Raw genomic sequence first — 22,198 nt, 5'->3', positions numbered from 1 at the left:
CTCCTTGAACCTTGCCTTAATGCCAGAAGCCAGCACTACCATATGACATGAAGATGGCTTACTAACTCTTCAGTTTTCCATCTAAATATCCTTTGTACATTGTGGTGTATATAAATGTATCATACCTTGAGTTTTGAGCTGTATTCCTTTTTATTCGTCCACATATGTATTTTCATATGTTTAATTTATTAATGTTCTTTCTCTTACATATTTGACTATTACTGTTAACCTTGTGGCTGTGAAGGGAAATATTGTAATATATCAAATTGTATTATTATTATTGCAATAAATATTTCCAGCTAACTAACCTGGATGAGGTGATCAACAGCACTCTTGACAAGGAAGGAATAATCATTGGAGCAGACCTCAATGGACATGTAGGCCAGAGAATCCAAGGCTACCATGGAGTCCATGGCAGCTTTGATGAGGCGAGCGCAATGCAGATGGAGAAAGAATCCTGAGATGGCTGTGGCTCATGGATTGTGGATAGCTAATACTCAGTACAAGAAGAGAGACCAACACCTTATTACTACCATAATGGTGGGCATAGTACTCAGGTTGACTACATGATTTTGAGAGCCAAAAATAAGAAATGGTGTCAAGACTGCAAAGTCATCCCAGGACAAAACTTATTCAATAAACACAGACTCCTGGTATGTGATCTCACTATTGAAGGAACTTGCCAAGGCTTTCACAAAAAGTTTGAAGAGTGCATAAAATGGTTTAGGCTACAAGAACATGAGCCTAAACTAAGACTGCAGGAGCAGTTCCTACAGGCTTATAAAGAAATCGAGAAGGATCCAAACCTGATGACTGTGGACCAAATATGGAACAAGGCTCAGATAGAGATTATGAAGGGAGGAGAAGAAATTATACGGAAGACCAAAGGATGTAGAGAGAGAGAGAGAGAGAGAGAAACGTGGTGGCGGAGTGAAGAGGTTCAGGAGGCATTGAAGGACAAGAAGACAGCTTTTAAAGAATGGCAGAGAGACAAAACTGATGCAAACAAGAATAGGTACAAGGAAAAGAAAAGATAAGCTAAACAGGCAGTAGCTAAAGGGACAGGGACAGAGCTGTGGAAGGATGGTCTAATAGTATGAACACTAAGGAAGGGGAATTGAAGATATTCAAGATTTCCAGAACCTGGTTCAACAAACAGTAGGATATAAGAGTGATAAGAGTAGTAAAAGATCAGACTGGTGAGGTTCTTATGAAAACAGAAGATGGAAAGAGTTTTTTGAAGGGATCATGAATAGTGAAACAGTCACTGGAGAAGAACAGGAGCTAGACGGCCATGATGAGGACATTGAAGATATAAAGGAGGAAGAAGTTTTGCTAGCATGCATAGTATGAAGTCAGGAAAGGCAGCAGGGCCTGACATGATACCCATTAAAACTTTCAAGGGGTTAGGACAGAGAGGAGTCTCATTTATGACAAGGCTAATGAATAAAATAATGAGAGAAGCCAAGATACCAGATGCTTGGAGGGAGAGTCTTATAGCACCACTATAAAACAAGGAAAGGAAACATATATAACTGCAACAACTATAGACCTATCAAACTAATGAGCCAGACAATGAAGTGGGCAGAGAGGATTGTCGAAAGAAGACAGAGTTAAACTGCAAGACCAGATTACCAAGAACCAGCTTGGCTTTACGAAGGGAAGAAGCACTACAGATGGAATATTTATAGCATGGGTCCTGCAAAAGAGAAGTGTAGGGAGAAAGAACAAGCTCTCCACTTAGCCTTCATAAACCTAGAAAAGGCTTATGACAGAGTACCTAGGAGTCTTCTGTGGAAGTGTCTGAGGAAGAGGTGTGTTCCTGAGACCTATGTCAAGCCTATCCAGGATATGTACCAGAGTACGTAGTGCAGCTGGAGTTTAGCGATGCCTTCACTGTTAACATCAGCTTACACCAGGGCTCTGCCCTTAGCCCGTTTCTATTCATCATCATAATGTGTTATTGGGTTCGCATTACAATATTTTCACAGTACCTCCATTTATTCCTACGGGAGGCAAAATACGTTTCCACTATTTTTTTAAGTTCACAACAGCAGACAAAAACTTACGTAAAGTCGAATTTCTGTGAGTCGAGTATTACGTAAGCTGTGGAGTTGCAGTATATCATTGAATGCATTCCATGTAGAATTTGCTTGGTAACATAATCGGTTGATCCCACTGTATAGATTTAAAAAAATTGTCTGAAACCACTTTAGTTTCCTTTAAGAAAGCAAAAACCCTTCCTTTTATTCTTGATGGTAGTCACAGCTTTAAGTAAAATCCCACATCTATACAATGTGATTACTGCTTCCTTGTGGTTCCTTTATCTCCAGATTCCTAATGCATGAATAATCACTGCTTATAATAAACACCAAGAGTGTTACTCCCTCTGTTGTTGTTCTAACATGCTGCTGTCTAAAACAGTCAATAATCCACAAAAATCTTGCTAATGTGCGAGTGACCAGTCCACAAGGTCCAGTCAATATTTGGAAAGTTAAAATCTCTCATTATAAGACATTCTGATTTTCTGACCCACTATTTCCTGTACAGTTGTTCATTGTACTCATCGGAGACATTAGGCCTATAATACTCTCCTACAAGGCAGCTTGGTTTTTAATGAATGTTCAAGAACTTATATTACACGACCAAGAACTGAACACACAGGATCTTCAATAACTTGCCTGAAATAAGAGTAGGAGTGTGTGTTATAGGCCTAATGAGTACAATGAGCAACTGTACAGAGAAATAGTGGGTCAGAAAATCAGAATGTTTTATAATGGGAGATTTTAACCCTTTAGTTGGAAGGAGTTCAAAAGTGATAAGAGATTTGGATAACATCATGAGATATTATAAAGAAATTTTCAATGCAAAGAGGAAGGCAGCTAAACAATGATCTTTGGACATCATCAAGAAAAGGCATGTTTCTTCACCTCCAAATGTGAAGGTGAAGGCTGCTCCTATGCTTATCTTTGGTGACACTCCGATTTCTAGGCAAGATGATATATCGCTTTTGAAGATTACCCTGACTTCTAATCTCTCTTGGCACAAGCACATTACAAATATTGCTTCCTCTGCATCTAAAAAACTTGGTTTTCTCTTTTGCTCTCGGCATTACTTTTCTTCCAAACAGCTGTTCACTCTGTACAAATCGCAAATCTGCCCTAACATTGAATATTGTTCCCACATCTGGTGCAGTGCCCCCAAAACCTCTCTGTCTTCTAGATTCCATTCAGAAGATGGCAGTTAGGCTAATTAATGACTCATCTGTAGCACTCTCTCTCTCTCTCTCTCTCTCTCTCAGAGACGTACTGTTTCTGCTACATCCCTTTTCTAGATACTCACATGGGCACTGTTCTTCTGAATTGGCTTCTATAATTCCCGGTCTCTCTTTCAAAAGAGTCTGAACATGTGTCGCCACCAGCCAACATCTATTTACTGTTCAACTTCAAACTCACAGAACCAGTTTTTCATCTTCCTCGTTTATTCATTCAACTGCCAGTTTTCTGGAACAACCTTCCTTCATATGTATTTCCTGAAAATTACAGTCTACAGAAGTTCAAGTCTAATGTCAACAAATATCTTCTTTTGTCTTCTCCACCTCAACCCAAGCATGATACTGAGTACTGTAGGTTTTAATACCTCTCATGTTTGGGGTTTTCATAAAAAAAAAAAAAAAAGTTCTGGTGAACACAAAAACCAAGAAGAAGATGCTATCATCATTAATTAAATATGCATATGGTCTGGTAATTTTAATTTAATTGTATGTATTTTAAAAAATTGTCTGTAGGTAGAAGAATAAATAAAAATAAAAATAAATGAATAGAAAATGATTTTAAATGTTTGAAGTTTCTTCCACCCCTCTAAGTTTGTTAATTGACATTTCATTAATCAATGACATTTGATGGAACTAATTAATATTGATCAGCAGGGGATGACTGTATAATGCAATATCCAAAGTCATGCTTGGCATTTTAACATAGTAACTCGTAGAAGTGCTGAGTGTGAGAAGTTATTCAGCCTTGTGAGAAAAAAGAATGACAATCTAGATCTTCTTTTCTGGTGATGACTTGAGAAAAGTTTTTGTTAAAGTTTACACTGCAATTTCTGTTTCTGTGAACTTTAAAATATCTTCTACTTCCTTCCTCTTCTTTGAAGAGCTGTTTTTTGGGGACAATGCTGTTTTCTACCTGTTCTGTCCTTAAAATGTCCTGTTTTCCTTCTGCTTACAGCACCTCTGTAGCCAGGTGGGCAGGAGCAGCAATGCGTAGCACACACACACTTCTTGATTAGATCGGGGTTCGAGCCTGTGACTACCAAATATGGAGGATGTGGAAAGGTGAGGAAATGACCACTGCATATCCCCGGAGCAATATGGCCTTAGTTGCTAATGCTCCTAAAAACCAAATAACAACAATGACCTTTTGCTTACAGTTAGCCTGATACAAAAGCAGTTGGTCCTTGAGGTTGTCACAGACATTCTCTCAGATATGCCAGACAAGCTGTACTTGCTACCTGGGAGTCTAAAACGCTGATGGAACTGATATTCGGGTGACACTCAAGTCAAGTGGACCCAATTTCGGCGAAGTCCGGACGGTCTGTGACAGCCAAATCCTCTGCTTGCACCTTCACGATGGTGGGACTGTTAGTAATCCTGGATATAACCTCCATGCATAAGCACATGGTGGGTGACCACCCAGGTGTGAACCAACGTAAGCAGGGGTCGAGGTGTGGCGCCCACACCACATGGAGGAATGCCGCCCCTCTATGTTACCAGGCAATACTAGGTGGTAGATGACTCTCATCAACCGGTGAAATACCACCACTTTGCTTATTGGAGGCTTGAAGTGGTGGAACCCATGTTTAGTCTCTAGAGCTAAGTTCCGGTCAACCCTTCCCTATCTCTTCCATCATGCAGTATGATTGATGACTTTTGAGGTTATGATGAACGTCGTGGCGAGATCCAATATTCCTTACATTTCGAGGGTACAGCTCTAAAACGGTTTTCGCAGGCCGGCCGCTAGTTAGTACACCGGACCGAACCTATTGGTAACTCTCTAGGAGGCTTCCGGATCAGCTAGTGTATAATCTTGCTACCTCTACTCTGCCAGATAGTGACTGGAGGGAGTCCGAGTAGTGTGTATGCGGGGAGCATTGTCGAGGCCACGTTATGTCAAGGATCTGGGTATATTCTTACCACATGTACGCCATATCCAAAAATTTCATTACTTCATACAGCATGTCCCACCCACTTTTTCTTACTATTGAATACACCATGAATTGCCAAACTAATAGAACAAGCTTATCTGCGAAAAGATCTAAACCTCCCAAGGATTTCCTAATTCATTTCACAAATATACGTGGTCTCAAATCTAATCTCAATGATGTCCATTTCCACTTGCAGTCTGCCAAACCCCATGTACTTTTTCTGACAGAATCTCAGTTATCGGTTGATTCAACTACTGCTCATCTCAGATGCCCAAATTATTCGCTGTACGATTCCTTTCGCCTCAAAGGTGGTACTTGTGCATATGTCCGTTCTGATATTCCCTGTCAGAGACTTGCCAATTTGGAATCTCCTCTCTTTGATCTTCTCTGGCTTAAAATCTCTCTACCTCATTGTGTCAAATTCATCTGTTGTCTCTACCGTTCCCCAAACTCCACTAATCACTTGGAGCTCTTTGACTTCCTCTCGTTGCAACTTGACTTTCTCCAGTCCAACTTTCCTAACAGTGAGGTAATTTTCCTTGGTGATTTTAATGTTCACAACTCCAGCTGGCTTCCGTTCTCTAGTCACACCGACCCAGCAGGTCGAGATGCTGAGGCTTTTGCAATTACTAATGACCTAGCACAGATTGTTCATTTACCTACAAGAATACCGGACAATCCGAATCATACAGCCAATACGCTCGATCTTTTTCTCACAAACAACCCTTCTAAGTACACGGTCGAAGTGAGAGGTCCTTTAGGCACTTCAGACCACAACTTGGTGATTGTCTCTTCTCCAATGGAACCTTTATCTCGTGGCTATTCCCAACCTCGTGTTGTTTGGCATTACAAGAATGCAAAATGGGATGACCTGCGAGACTTCTTTTCTTCTTTTCCTTGGTCGGATTACTGTTTCAAAACTCCTGATGTCAACGTTTGCTCAGATCGTGTCAGTGAAACTATTCTTGCAGGAATGGAATCCTTTATCCCACACTCCACTTTAAAATCTCGTCCTTTATCTAAACCTTGGTTTTCCAATAAATGTGCTAAGGCTGTTCAAGAGAAGAATGTTGCATATCGTAATTGGCTTGTTTCTAATTCTTCAGTTTCATTTTCTGCCTACACCAAAGCTCGCAACAATTGTAAAGCAGTTATTAATCAGTCCAAACTAGAGTTTGAACAGGCTAAGAGTAGAAAACTTGCTTCTTGCCCTAATGGTAGCCGAGCATTCTGGTCTCTTGCCAAAGCTATTGGCCGCAACTTTTGCCCATCTCTGCTTCCACCTCTGTCCAAACCAGATGGTTCTGTTGTCACTTCAGCCAAGGATAAAGCTGACCTGCTAGCATCCCATTTTTCTTCCAGCTCATGTATTAATGATCTTGGTAAAACACCTCCCACCATTCCCAACACGGTCCATTCAATGCCTCCTGTGGTCTTCCGTCAAAAGGATATCAGAAGGATTTTGATGAATCTTGATGCTAAGAAAGCTCCAGGTCCTGATGGTATTTCTCCACTTGTTCTCAAAATCTGTGCTCCTGAACTTACTCCTATTCTTTGCCGCCTTTTTTCACTTTCTTATTCCAAAGGTGTTTTTCCTTCTGCTTGGAAATTTGCTCATATCCAGCCAGTTCCTAAAAAGGGTGACAAATCCCTCCCATCCAATTATCGTCCCATTGCAATTACTTCTACTCTTTCTAAAGTAATGGAGAAATCAATTAACCGCCATCTCTTAAACTACTTAGAAACCTTCCGTCTGATCAACGATCGCCAGTATGGATTCCGTCAGTGTCGATCCACTGGTGATATTCTGGCTTATGTTACCCATTTATGGACTACTTCAATGGAAAGGTTCGGTGAAACCCAAGTAGTTGCTCTTGACATCTCAAAGGCTTTCGATCGTGTTTGGCATAAAGGTCTTCTAAACAAGCTTCCATCTTATGGTTTGCCAACTGTTTTTAGTAATTGGTTATCCAGTTTTCTCTCTGATCGCTCACTGAGGGTGATGGTAGATGGCTCTCTGTCTTCTAACTTCTCCACTAATGCCGGTGTCCCCCAAGGTTCAGTTCTTTCCCCCACTCTTTTCCTCTTGTATATCAATGACCTTCTTCCATTGACTGGAAATCCTATCCATAGTTTTGCCGATGATAGCACATTGCATTCAACTTTCCATTTTGAGAAACCTTGCCCTGCTCAATCAGCTTCAACTTCTCGAAAATCTGCTACCAATTCCTTAAATGCCGATCTTCAGGTAATTCTCCAGTGGGGCAAAGACAACTTAGTTGATTTCAACCCTTCTAAAACTCAGTCTTGTCTTATATCTCGCAAAAAGGATTCTTCTGCTCCTATGCTTATCTTTAGTGACACTCCAATTTCTAGGCAAAAGGATATATCTCTTTTGGGAATTACCCTGACTTCTAATCTCTCTTGGCACAAGCACATTACAAATATTGCTTCCTCTGCATCTAAAAAACTTGGTTTTCTCTTTCGCTCTCAGCGTTACTTTTCTTCCAAACAGCTGCTCACTCTGTATAAATCGCAAATCCGCCCTGCCATGGATTATTGTTCCCACATTTGGGGTGGTGCCCCCAAAACCTCTCTCAGGCTTCTTGATTCCATTCAGAAGAGGGCAGTTAGGTTAATTAATGATTCATCTTTAACAGAGTCTCTCCACTCGCTTTCTCATAGACGTACTGTTTCTGCTGCATGCCTCTTCTACAGATATTTCCATGGGCACTGTTCTTCTGAATTGGCTTCTATAATTCCCGCTCTCTCTTTCAAAACAGTCCGAACACGTGCCGCCACCAGCCAACATCCATTTACTGTTCAACTTCAAACCCACAGAACCAACTTTTCATCTTCCTCATTTATTCATTCAACTGCCGTTTTCTGGAACAACCTTCCTTCATACGTATTTCCTGAAAATTACAATCTACAGAAGTTCAAGTCCAATGTCAACAAATATCTTCTTTCGTCTTCTCAACCTCCAACCCAAGCACGGTACTAAGTACTATAGGTTCTAATACCTCTCGTGTTTGGGGTTCACATAAAAAAAAAAAAAAAGTAAAAAAGTCAAAAATTAGCAGCTATATTATAGTCAAAAACAAGAAAATCTGCAGATAGGTGGCAACATGTCCATGTGCAACACTGTATGTATTCTAGCAACAAGTGCATCTTTGAGATCTGGAGCTTCTTTTTTTATATCAACCCCAAACACGAAAGATATTAGAACCTACAGTACTTAGTACCGAGCATGGGTTGAAGGATGAGAATATGAAAGATGATACTTGTTTACGGGCTCACCGAACAGCTTGTTGCACACACACAAGTTTAAAAAAAAAACAACACAGATAGGAATCTTTCATTCCAGAAGGAACTGCTGAAAGTTAATCAAATGACATCATTCAGAAATGTATTCAAACTCCAGATGTTCACAAAAGTATCCCTGAGTGTATCCACTGTCCATCCAGAGCTTCACAGCATAAGTTTTCTTGGTAGACCTGCTGTTACAAGTTCCATATAAAATCAGTGAATACCAAACGTCGTTTGCTTTGCTGCTGATCTCTCCTCTTTGGACCATGGAACTAGAAAACTAGTCATATGAAGTCACAAGCGGCATTACACAGACATCAGATGAGACAAGTATCAATGTGGAGTATTCTTGGATAACTTCATCTGCCATATTGTATTGTGCCTACAATAAAGTTTAGGGAAGTTGGGGTCATGGTGTTGGAGTTCTCATAGTTCAGACTTGGATTGATGTGTTTTTTTTTTTTTTTATGAAAACCCCAAACACGAAAGGTATCAAAACCTATAGTACTTAGTACCGTGCATGGGTTGAAGGAGAAGTATGGGGGGAGGGGGGGTGCTGGAAACTTTGCTCTAGAGACTAAACATGGGTTTCACCACTTCAAGCCTCCAATAAGCAAAGTGGTGGTATTTCACCAGTTGACTGTGAAACTGTGAAAAACCATCATTCGGGAACCTGGATGTGTACTTGACCAGCAATGATGGTGTGATAGATCTCCACCATCAGATGTTCTTGCACATATATGAGAAGACTGAGGGTATCCAGCAAAATATTCCACAACCCAGAACAGTGCTACCATTCTGTACTGTTCACACCATTCACTTTGGGTTTGTCATCTCTTGTCGTCAGCATGATACAGAATAAAATTGAGTTGTTCAACCATCACACCTTCCAGTCATTTGCTATCGAACTGTGGTGTTGGAGGATATCAGGCGACCCAGAAGTGCAGAGGTTACTGAGTTGACTGTCTACTCTGATCCTCCATGGAGAATCTGTTGTGGTGTGCTCTGGACTGTCCCACATTGTATACCCTTCAGTCATTTGTGCTACTTACCTTTCCATTAGTTCATATGAGCCACTTCAGTTGTTCATCTACCATCAGTTTCACACTACAGATTTTGTGTAAGCTAGTTTTTTTGTTTTGTCTGCTATTACTGGAACACTTTGTACAGTGGTATGATGGGTACAGCTCACTAGACACGATGTTTTAGAGATGGTCCCACCTTGCACCAGCAATCATGCCTTGTTGAAGGTCTGTCTCATATCAAGGCTTCTTCTGTACTCATCAAGTATAACACTACATGTTATACACATAAGTGGGTTGCATTCAAGATGCCAAGCTTTTATTCTGTGATTCAGTCTACTCAATTCCTCGTCCTATTTCAGTGACCCTTCAGTGTATAACTGTAATGCTAAAACAGTTAAATTGGTTCTGATAATTCTTAAATTTTGATCATAATTTAATGTTAATATTTTTAACCATCAATATTTTACAACAGAAATAATTATAATTAGTGGTGCTTAATGTGTTTGAAAAAAAAAAAAGTGTGTGCGTATACGTATATCATAGAAACTACATTATATTGTCCATCCTGTATTTGGAGTTACTTTCTGGTCATATTTCTTAAGGTTTAATGATCATTACACTATTTTTTTTATCATAATACAGTAGTGTGTGTAGACCTTTCACTTGGCTCACCAACTTATAATTTCCTTACTGTAATGGTTTTCATGATATCTGTAAATTACTCAATGCTTGTTAAAAAAATAGTGTCAAAAATCACTTTAGAAGTTGATTATGTAATTCTGAACACTTAATTACTGATCTAATTTAATTAATTGACTTAACTCTTAATTTGATTTGTTTAATTTAATGATTATTTATAATTCTGTTATAAAAATATTTGTAATAAATTTTATTATAAATAACAAAGGATTTTACTTTCTTAAAAAACTATTAGAGAGCCAGGCAGCATTCAAAATCAGCTGTACAAAGTGCAACAAAAGTTACATTTGGAATTTCAGAAAACTTGCACACCTTCTCTTCTGTCAAGTATCAAGGTATATATGAATATCTTTACCAGTTATTTAGATGAAATATGTAGTACATTCAAAAAGTTCCCAGTTTTTTTTTTTTTTTTTTAAATTAGTGAGTGCATATGCTTTTTTTACATTTCTCTTAGTGTCCTTGTTTAGCAACATATTGTTGTCAGTGATTGCAAAGTTGTAAATGATTCAACTAATGATATTGCAATATGCAGCATTTCACCTATCCACACCCTCCAACAGTTAGTCTAGTTCTTCCTTAAATTTATTCAAGCTTTCCACTTCCACAATATCAAACACAAGTTTCATCCAGCAATCAACTACCTGTTGGCTAAAGGCAAACTTCCACACATCATTTCTGCAACTATTTTTCCCTCAGTGTGAATTTATGCCTCTCTCATGTGCATAGTCTGAACAAGAGGAAGAATCCCGTCAGTATTGAGCTTGTTCAATCCATTCAAAGCCTTAAACACCTCAGGAAGATATCAATCACTTCAGTCAGATTGCCTTGCAGGTGTCTAGTCTCCAGATACTGCAATTTGCAGAACTGTAGCCTTTCTCAGTAAGAGTACCCCTTTGTTCACCTCGCCAATCTCTTTGCCCTTCTCTGTACCTGCTCCAGTAGATCCTCATCCTTCCTAAAATGAGTCCTCTAGACCTGTATGTAGTACTCAAAATGTGGCCTGACCATTACCTTATACAATGGAATACCACCTCCTTATCCTTACTAGCAAAATTTTTATATATCAATAACAAAACCGCATTTGCTGTCCTGACAGCCTCTCTGCACTTTTCAGAGAACTTCATATCTGACTGCACAATTACTCCCAGGTATTTTTAATTTTCCACTACCCTGTGTATAGCACCACACAGTTGGCACTACAATTCAATGGTTTGTATGTTAATCTGGGATTACTGCTACCTATTTGCAGTACTTTGCATTTCAATGTCAAACCTCAATTGCCATTTCTCAGTGGCACCTCCATAGCCAGGTGGGAAGGAGCAGCAGTGCGTAGCACACGCTTCTTGATTAGACTGGGGTTCGAGCCTGTCACCACCAAATACAGAGGATGCGGAAAGGTCAGGGAATGACCACCGCATATCCTCGGAGAAGTATGGCCTTAGTTGCTAATGCTCCTAATTTTTATAGACCGTCATTACTCTCATTAACCACCCTGCCAACCTTTGTATCATCTGCAAACTTAGACAATAAGTCTCATATACTTTCATTAATAAATACAGAAAACAATGCTAGGGTTCAGTGGATTCAACACTGAACCCTCGGGGACTCCACTGATAACACTGGTCCGCAAAGAGCAGTGTCCATTAATAACAACTCTGTCTTCTCCCACTCAACCATTTATTTATCCATAGCAGTAACTTGCCCTTAATGAGGTGCCTCCGTAGCCAGGTGGGAAGGAGCAGCAGTGCGTAGCACATGCTTCTTGATTAGACCGGGGTTCGAGCCCGTCACTACCAAATACGGAGGATGCGGGAAGGTCAGGGAATGACTACCGCATATTCCCGGAGCAATATGGCCTTAGTTGTTAATGCTCCTAAAAAAAAACTTGCCCTTAATGACACACTGCTCCAATTTGTTCAGCAGTCTACGTACACCAGTGTCAAGGAAGAACTAGACAAACTATTGGAGGGAATAAATAGATGAAATGGGATTTTTTTTTTTTTTTTGGCTGATGCTGTATAAGCTTAATTTCTTGTATCATATGCCACTATTAATGCTAATTTATGTGCTGAAAGGGAGTTGCATGCCTTCATGTGCTAGGAGATGAATACTAGATGGGAATTCATTACTATCTGGGAAGAAATGTTAAAAGGAAAACAGTCTGCACCGTTTGCAGTCAAACAATGCTTGCCTCTGAATTAAAAAAAAAAAAATTGAAGCGTGGTTGTATAAGTTTGTTGTCTTCAGTTAAATGTGCAACTAGACTTGTAGAACAGAGGCAGCATTTGACAAGTCTGTTTAAATAGGCTAGAATTGGTGAGAAAGCAATCCCTTAATGGGTCAAGCAAGTTGACAAGTTTAGAAATGTTATCTTCACTTATGCAGAAAAGTCTGTTCATGTTTCTTTCTTCTGGCTTGAATAAAAAAATTTGCTTGTTTCTTTTAAATATTATGCCAGTGTTAGAAAATAGCTTCTTCATCCATGTACTTAGGTCATTACTTTTAGATATAGTGAAGCATGTTATGTGCAGATTTGCTATACCAACACTTTTAAATTTACCACTTCCATTTTGGCAGTTGGTTACACTAGCAGACTAAACCAGAAGGATGATTCTGACCTACTTCTGAGAATTTATATTGTCAAGGTCTTTTCTTTTTTTCAATTTGAAAGTACTTTATGCTGCACATGACTACATGATATACAGTTTCACCTGAAAAATATTCTTTTAAATGATGAGGTAGCTTCGATTTCATCTGTTGGTTGTGCATCATTTTCAATACTTAATCTTTTGTAGACAGTTTTTCAGTACTTCTTGGTTTAGTTAAAATTAAAGAAATAGACAAAGCAATAGATATTTTACAGCATCTCAGTTGCAACAATAGATATTTTACAGCATCTCAGTTTCAGCAATAGATATCAATAGATATTTTACAGTATTACAGCATCTGTTTCAATCTGAGAAACAACCAGATGCTATTATAAAAGAAGCAAGAATTGATATACAGTGGTCCTTGGTTGGGGAATTGACATGTGCACAATGAAGCTTTAATATAACACAATATCCAAAGTCATGCTTGGCATTTTAACATTCCTCATAGCAGTGCTGAGCATGACAGGATATTCAACTTCATAAGAGAAAAGGAAAATGCTCTTAACAGTAAAATCTGGACAGTAGGGCTGTTGTTATCAACAGAATTTTGACTGAAGAAGGCAAAGTCTGCAGCAGTATCTTTCTTGAATCAACCAAAATCATTTGATTTCTAATAGCATATCCAGAGAAATCCACAGATAGAAAAGTGTTAGGTAAATTAATGTTTAAATGCATACTGTACTAGTAAACAATCCTATGGCTATATTTTAATATAAAATGTGAAATTTAATTTCTAGTGCAGTGTGGACTTTAAAAACCTCCTGCTTTTTCTGAAAGGTCTGTTTTGCTCCTGTTTTTTTGGGAAGCACTCCTACTTTTTTTCGAAAAAAAACCTCTTCAACTGTTTTGGCTCAAAAATTTGTTTTCTTCCTGCCCACAAATGCCTGATATTAAGCCTTTTTAAAATCAGAAGTTGGCAACTATGTAATCAATGGTTTCGCAGTCACTTTATAATACAATACAAAAGGAAAAAGTAAATGCAAATAAAAACATTAAGGCATTATTATTTTGTACATCCTTTTGCTGAAATTTTATTAACTAAAATCAGCTGCTCTTTTTTACTTTCCTGTATCACATTCCTCATAACCTATGGATGAGGGAATCATGTACCTGTAAATGTATCAAAGTAAGAAATTGAAGTTTTTTTTTTGGTGATTCTGACACTGAGCCAGATATGAAGAGAAAAGACAGTTGTCAGTTCCAAAAATTATAATATAAAAGATACTGTTCACAGCTGGGCTGCAAGTTGGAATGAAGCAGGGTACAGAAGCACATGGAAGCAACTAAATCATGATGATGATCTTATTGATTTAAATGGAATCAAGAGTGAAGGTTGTCAAAATGTGTTATAGAATAGTGACAAAAAGGCAAAAATTATTTTAATTTTGTCAACCTAGAAAATGAGGTTGGGTATCATGTGATAATAGAAGAAGAAATATATCAACAGAATTTTAAAGGGAAAACTATCTAGGAGAAGAAGAAAGTAAAGAAAGGAAAGTTAAATTAGACAGAGCCTGAGACTACCATGATACTGCTTTTAAATTAGCTAATTCTGAGAGGAGTTTGAAAAATATTTTTATGCTCTGAGAGAATTGAAGAACCATGTTATGAAATGACAGTACAATAGGACCTTTACTCATTGAAAAATTTACAATTTCTTCAAAAAAAGACTAGTTGGAGGGACCATGTGCATATGATTAAATTTAAAATGAATAATATTTAGCACATTAATTAAAATTTATTACCTAACATAATCATATTTTTTGTGTTATAGTTCATTTTAACTACATGTATTTGCATTCAATTTTGTTTTGAATATAAACATTTCCATCAGTTCATTTTTCTTTCGTCATATTTGTGCCCTAATACTATCTGAATAAACATATGTTGTGTCCTAATACTATCTAAATGAACATAAGCTAATGAGTAAGTAAGTTGACCCTATACTTAACCACTTAACAACGTCACTCTTTTTAAAGATTATATTTTGAGCCCAAACTTTGAGGCTTATTCTGAATTTTAGGGAAAAGAAGAAAGGTTTTGTTGTAGTATTCTTTTATGGGCTAGGAAATTTTTGTAAATATTCTGTTGTATTTTGAAAAACAACTTACTTTACATTATTCTAAACCTTAATAATTTACATATTATTTTAGATAATAATAATATATTTACTTTGCTATTTACATTTGATGAAATGAAATGTATAAAAGCAGTCATTTAATTACTGTGATTTGTTTCTGTCCTGTGGCTAAATGGAAAGTGTGAAATTGTCATGTGAAAAAAGTGTGGTATTTATCGTCATAAGTGAATGTTAGAGATTAATGGAGTAATCAATTACAAAGCACCAATACATAGTAATAAATGCCATACCTTTTCAACATGACAGTTCATACTTTCAAGTTAGGCACAAAACAGGAATTACAGGAACATCATCAAAGTAATTAATTGATTTCACATTTTCTATAATAATATATAAATATTAAAATACGTTAAGGGCTTTAGCCTCAGGCTGCGATAGATTTAGACAGTGTACAAGTTAGTGCAAACACAGTTTAGCTGCGTACTAATGTGATTCGTTTGCACTAACTTGTACGTTATATAAATATTATTAAGGGTTTGTCATTTCGAGTTCATTTTCATAATACAATAGAATCTCTACAAAAAAATTTGTAACATATAACGGAGTACTAAAACAAAGCCTTTTCTTCTTCTTCCTCTTCCTCCCTAGACTTCAGAAGGAATCCAAACATCGTTTGAAACTTCATTCTAATAACAGCAAAGTTGTGAAGTATTTGAGTTCAAGGTCAATTTATTTACTCAATTAGTTCTCTAAAATGTAATCGAATTATACTCAATATCTAATAATTTTCAAACTAAGCTAAGAATTTATGTGGACTTAAGTGTCTATTACTTAAGATTATTCTAAGTAATAACAACCAATGAATTTACACTATCATTGCCATAGTAACCTTTGGTATTCTTAATGCCCTAGTATGACAGTTGTAGCCTCTTTGGGTTAAATTTTTTCCAGACATAAGTTATCTTTCTTTTTTAGTTTTTAATTAAAGAATGATTGCAACTTTACTATTTACTTGTTGAACAGTAATGTTTATAATGTAAATTGCATGATGGTGAAACAGTGACATGTGGAGGCATTTTTAGGTAACACGTGGTAAATTTCAGCAGCCATCATTGGTTGATGGCACTAAACTAACATTTTGTACTTTTAAAAATAAGTTTATCTTTTTAAGCATATTGTTTATTTTATTTTTACTTAAAATAAAAAAAATTAGATGTATTTTGACCTTTGAGCTTTTTTGCTTTATGTTATTTTCAAATATGATATTATGTAATAGCTATGAAAGTGGGGTAGAGTGACACACATACATTGGATAAATCAAAAAAAGTAAAAGCATTTTATTTTTTTCTTAAATTAAGAAAGGGAAAATACACAGAAATTTTAGTGCTACTTTTCCACATAGTCCCTTGCTTCTCCAAATTCATCTCACATTCATCCATAATCTTCTTAATGCTGTCTAAGAAAAACATTTTCAGTTGTTCATGAAAGCTTTTTGTAGAGGGCCAAAAAAGGTGACAGTCTAAAGGTCAGGAGTGTGGTGGGTCAGGGAGAAGTTCAAAATGATGTTTTTGAATTGTTTCTAAAAACCTATGCACTGACTGAGAATGGCATTGTGATACTGCAGCAGAACCACCTTTTGACACCTGAATATAACACCTTTTGAACAAACTTCTGCTTGCCTGCTGAGAAGGTTTAAGTTTCTCTTTCAATGTGGCATAGTAACTTGCGCTATTGATAGTTTCTCCATATTCCTTGTAGTGTTATTACAGAATAGGCCTGTTCAAATCACAAAAAATCAATGTGACTTTGCTGGAATAAGGTACATCTTTTAAATTTTTTGATTGTTGGGGTTGATGTGTGTTTCGAGTATATACTACACTGCTTGCTTTCAGGCTTGTAGTTGTGATACTGCTGCAAGAATTGCATGCAAACCTTTAATTGCCTGTATTTATACTCCTCTGTGACAAGTGTGGGGCTCCTTGCACACTCTTTTTTGCAATTTGAGGGTGTTGTGTGAATTTGTTTTGTTGGATAAGTGTTGTGTGTGATTGAATATGCAGACCTGTAGATGTCGCCTAACTTTCTGGCAGCAGAAACTGTAATCTGTCTCTTTCCTTTGATGAGAGCATTAACGTGAATAGTATTGTTTTGTTGTTGAATGGTCCTTGTCATCAACACTTGTTTGACCACTTCTAAAACATACCCATTCATATACTTTTCTTCATATTGTGCTAACATTCTTTATAAATTAGGAGGAATGTACTTTCTTCTGACCATAGAAATCTGATCACAGCTTTTTGTTCACTAACAGTGCAATTGGAAAGCAGTCAACACGATTACACTTTGACAGTATAAAACAGACTGAGTTCAGCCACCTGGCAACAAACATTACATCTACTACATTATACCTACTGCGTTGTTAATTTGTTCTGACATAGGAGAATACCCTAGGAAAGGCTAACTACAGGGGAGGATTCACAATAAAAGAGTTGGTATAAAAACTTGGTACTTTATTCAGCAAGTTTTGTAACTTGCCTGTATAAGTTATATAAAAAAATATTTAATTGAAAACTAATTTATATTTATTTATATAAATAATAATAAATATAAATATTTAATATATATTATACAGGGTGTCTCAAAAATATTGGTACAAACGTTTAGAGGAGGTAGGTAACATCTAAAGGAATGTGAATCGCATAGGAACCCATAACCAGAAACGTCACCGTAAGTCGGTACATGGCGCTGTTCATCAGTTCGTGAGAGGGAAAATTTCTGGTTTATTCATTCAAGCAGTAGTCGCCGCACGAAGAGCATCCATTGATAAACAAACTGAGAGCTGGCAGACATGCACCTAGTGTATGGATTAGCAGAGGACACACACGGTATGCGTCGCCATGCGGCACAACATTGCTTCGCAATAAATGTGTCGGCAGGTATGGTCGGTGACTGCTTTGTCGGCCCATACCTGTTACCATCCCGCATGAACTCCGCTAAATATCGGATCTTTCTTGAACAAGTTCTACCAGGGTTACTTGACGATGTTCCAGCAAATGTGAGGTGCAACATGACGGGGCGCCTGCCCATTATGGAAGGTGTGTTCGTGATCATTTTAACAGGTGTTTTGGGTGTGATGGAGTGGCCGTGGTGGACCCATTGCCTGGCCCAAACGCTCGCCTGATTTATCGAGCCTTGATTTCTTTCTGTGGGGGGGGCCCTCAAATCTATCATGTACAAATCGCCTGTGGAGACGGAAATGGACCTCATGGGGAGACTTGTCTGCGCTGCTGCTACTCTCAAAGAAACTCCAGGTGTGTTCGACCGTGTCCGCCAATCCATGCTGCTTCGGTGTCACGCATGCATCACGTCTCATGGTGGAACCTTCAAGCATCTGTTGCAACATTATGAAATGAATCCATCTCATACTCCATTGTTAATATTATGTCAAATAAATGTTTGCCACTAATTACTGTCTTGTGTCATTTCTGCTTCTTGTGCCTCTGCTACTACTTTCCCCGTGACGTTTCCGGTTATGGGCTCCTATGCGATTCACATTCCTTTAGATGTTACCTACCTCCCCTAAACGTTTGTACTAATATTTTTGAGACACCCTGTATATATTGTATTATATATTAATGCATAAATTATATAAAAATATAAATTACACAATAATTTGGAAATTGAGAGATTGTCTTAGTCATATTTGCCTTATTCATATAGGCCAAATTTCAAAACTAAAAATCAGGGTCAAGTTTTTCTGATTTCGATTTTTGGCCAGTTCACAGCTTTAAAGGAGTCCATCTTCTTCAGTCTGGTAAAGTTTGAAGATGATGGACTCCTTTTTTTCTTAAGCAGAGTGGGTGCAGATCTTGTATATCCAGGGGAATAAGCCAATTGTGAAGTCCAGTTCTCAAGGAAATTATTCTTTGATGCAAGAAATGTCAGTAGGCAGATGATGGCTTTTAGCTTCCATTATATCTGGATTTGCATGGTATGAAGTTGGATGCAAATTGAGTGGTGATGAACTTGAGGATAACACATCTTTACATTGAGCCAATATATTCGACAGCTGATGGGATAATTACAAAATATGCATCATTTTGAAAAAAATGCCCATGTGGAGGAGGAATATAGAAAAAGGGTAATGTAAAATAAGTAGAACCCTTCACTGCATGTAATAACAGTTATGCTAAGAAACTTTAAACTAATATACAGTCCATTCCGGTTATTTGGGACACATCAGGACTAGTGCATTTTGGTCCGATTAAGCGGCTGCCCCAATTACCCAAAGTTTCACGTAAATAGTTAAAAATACAATGTATCCCCCCCTTTACAATTGGTTCACTGTACAATCAAATCACATTATGACAAACTCAACATAGTAAAGTACCATTCACTATATGATGTGCAGTAAGTGCCAGTCATTGTGATCATGTTTGTGAATTGAATTTTAATTCTATTAAACAGCGATTCTAATTAGTGAAAATAGGAGGAATATTATCCACAGGCTATAAAAGCAAAGATATATTAAGCACAAATTTACCCTTTATTACCTTACCAATTAAAAAATTAAATGATGCGTGAAAATCGAAGAATATACGTGAAAATCGGAAGAATATACGTGATAATTGGAATAATTAATATGTACATACGAACTAGTTGACACTTCTGTTCACTGACATTTGTGGGTGGGGGTTAAAATTTAAAACAGTAAAAAGATAAGCAATCAATAACAAAGAACACGGCACACACAAATTGCGAGTAACACAATACACACAAGTGGGAACGGAGTAACGAGTTGCAAAGCTTTAAAAATAGGAATGAAGAAAAGATCTGAAAATTAATTTTTTTATATTATTGAAGATTTCATGGAAGTGTAAACACATTTCACCATAATAACCCACAGAATTCCAGCCGTCGGTATAATCGCAAATTCAGTAAAATTGAGTTTACTGTCTGTTTTTGAGAGATTTCACTAATAGAAAAGCTCAATAAACAGGTGACTGCTAATTGTTTTATGGTTGTGACCTCCAGAATTTCGACTGAACAACATGGTACCGTGGCCGACCGGGCTAGCCGAGTGGGTAAAGTACCTGCCCGGCAACCCAAAGGTTGCGGGTTCGATTCCCGCCTCGGGCTTGGATCAAAGTACTGCAAAAACCTTGGGAGGTGCAATATGGCCACAGATGCCGATGCGCCAACAACTACCAAATCAAAAAAAAAAAAAAAAAAACATGGTACCGTCATAGACAATCGTAGGGTAATCTCCAGTGCTGCGGTCTCCTGCCCCAATTAAACGGCATGCTGTCCCAATTAAGCGAAGTAAACCCTGGCTATTTTCTCGATTGGTTTCTGTTTTTTAAGATTTGCCCCAAATAAGCGGAATCTACTGTATTTTGATCTCCTTCTCGAGATGTTCAGCTGTGGTAAAAAAACAAAAACTCCATTCATTTCTTCATTTCCTTAGCACAGTTGAAGAACTTGAAACTGAATGGTGATATTAGTTTTCTTACTAGTCGAGGAAGAGATTGAAATCTGAGGTTTGTTTAGGTTTCAAAAATTTTATAAATGCTTATGTCATTTACATGCAGTAAAGTAAAAGTAGGGGCATGTGATGCAAGAAAGCAAGCATATGAGCTCATGTAGCATCAGCCAAAAAAAAAAAAAAAAAAAAAAAAAACCAATTTCAGACATCCATTCCCTCTAAAAGTTTGGTCAGTTCCTCCTTGAATTTATTTAAGCTATCAACTTCCACGATGACAGATGGAAGTTTGTTCCAGCAATCAACTACCAACTGGCTAATGGCAAATTTCCGTACATCTAGGTGCCTCCGTTGGCCAGGAGCAGTAGTGCATAGCACAGACTTCTTGATTACGCCGGGGTTCGAGCCTGTGATCCACCAAATAAGGAGGATGCGGAAAGGTCAGGGAATGACCATTGCATATCCCCGGAGCAATATGGTCTTAGTTGCTAATGCTCCTAAAAACCAAATAACAACAACCGTACATCTATTTTATAAGTCTTTCCTAAATTTGAATTTATACCCCCTGAGGTTCGTAATCCGAGCAAGCAGAAGAATCCTATCAGAATTCAGTGTGCTCAACCCATTCAAGGCCTTATACAACTCAATCAGATCACCTCGCAGGTGCCTAGTCTCCAGCCCCTGCAGTTTGCAGAACTTAAGCCTTTCTTAGTAAGGGGACCCCTTCATTCCCCTCATCAATCTTGGTTTCCCTTCTTTGTACATGCTCAAGCAACTCTACATCCTAAAATCAGGCCTCCAAATGTGTATGCAATACTCAAGGTGTGGCCTGGCCACTGCCTTATATAAAGGGATAATCACCTCTTTTTCCCTACTAGCAAAATGCCTGTATATCATTGACAATACCCTATGATCACGTGCTCTGGCAGCCTGTCTGCATTGCTCAGAAAACTTCATATCTGACTGCACAATTACACTGGTTTTTTTTTTTCATTCTCCACTACCCTAACTGTAGTACCACACAGTTGGTATGTTTCTTTGGGGTTACTTCTACCCATATGCAGTACTTTGCATTGGTCAATGTTAAACTTCAATTGCCACTTCTCAGCCCATCTGCCAACTTTTCTAGATCCTGTTGCAGTAGCAAACTGCCATTACTGTCATTAACAACCCTGCCAACTTCGTATCATCAACATACTTGGACATTAAGCCTGATATACCTTCATCAGTATCATTGATAAATATACAAAACAATGGTGGGCTCAACACCGAACCCTGGGAGACTCCACTAATAACATTAGTCCACGAAGAGCAGCGTCCATTGATTACCACTTTCTGTCGTCTCCTACTCAACCACCCTTTTATCCATTGCAGCAAGTTGCCCTTAATACCATACTGCTCCAATTTGTACAGTAGGCTTCCATGTGAAACAGTATCAAAAGCTTTCCTGAAATCCAAGTATATGATCTCAAAATTATTTTTTGCATCCTGTTCTTTGTAACCACATCATAGTATCAAAATCAAATTTGTCAGACAAGATTTTCCTTTAACAAACCCGTGCTGTGTCTGAATTATTACTGCAGTTTTGTCTAGATGATCCTGGAATGTTTCTTTAACCAGGACTCCATTATTTTCCCTGGAACAGAAGTTAAACTAACAGGTCTGTAATTATTTGTGTCACCTTTTGATCCCCCTTTGTGAATTGGGATACATTTGCACTTCTCCAATCCGTGAAGACTTCTCC

At 37.8% G+C, this 22,198-nt stretch overlaps 1 protein-coding gene across 1 annotated transcript in view; it reads left to right on the top strand.

Annotated features, from left to right (window-relative positions):
- The window catches only part of scat (VPS54 subunit of GARP complex scat), a 414,636-nt gene that overhangs the window by 38,474 nt on the left and 353,964 nt on the right, over positions 1-22,198 (top strand). Inside the window, exon 3 of the mRNA XM_090376331.1 lies at positions 10,474-10,573. Coding sequence (XP_090232457.1) covers positions 10,474-10,573 — 100 coding nt within the window. The remainder of the gene's footprint in view (positions 1-10,473; positions 10,574-22,198) is intronic.

Source organism: Mastigoproctus giganteus, chromosome 6 (assembly GCF_048544385.1).
Source record: "Mastigoproctus giganteus isolate SK-2022 chromosome 6, ASM4854438v1, whole genome shotgun sequence".
Classification (NCBI taxonomy): domain Eukaryota; kingdom Metazoa; phylum Arthropoda; class Arachnida; order Uropygi; family Thelyphonidae; genus Mastigoproctus; species Mastigoproctus giganteus.
This window is presented reverse-complemented; position numbering and strand designations above follow the sequence as displayed.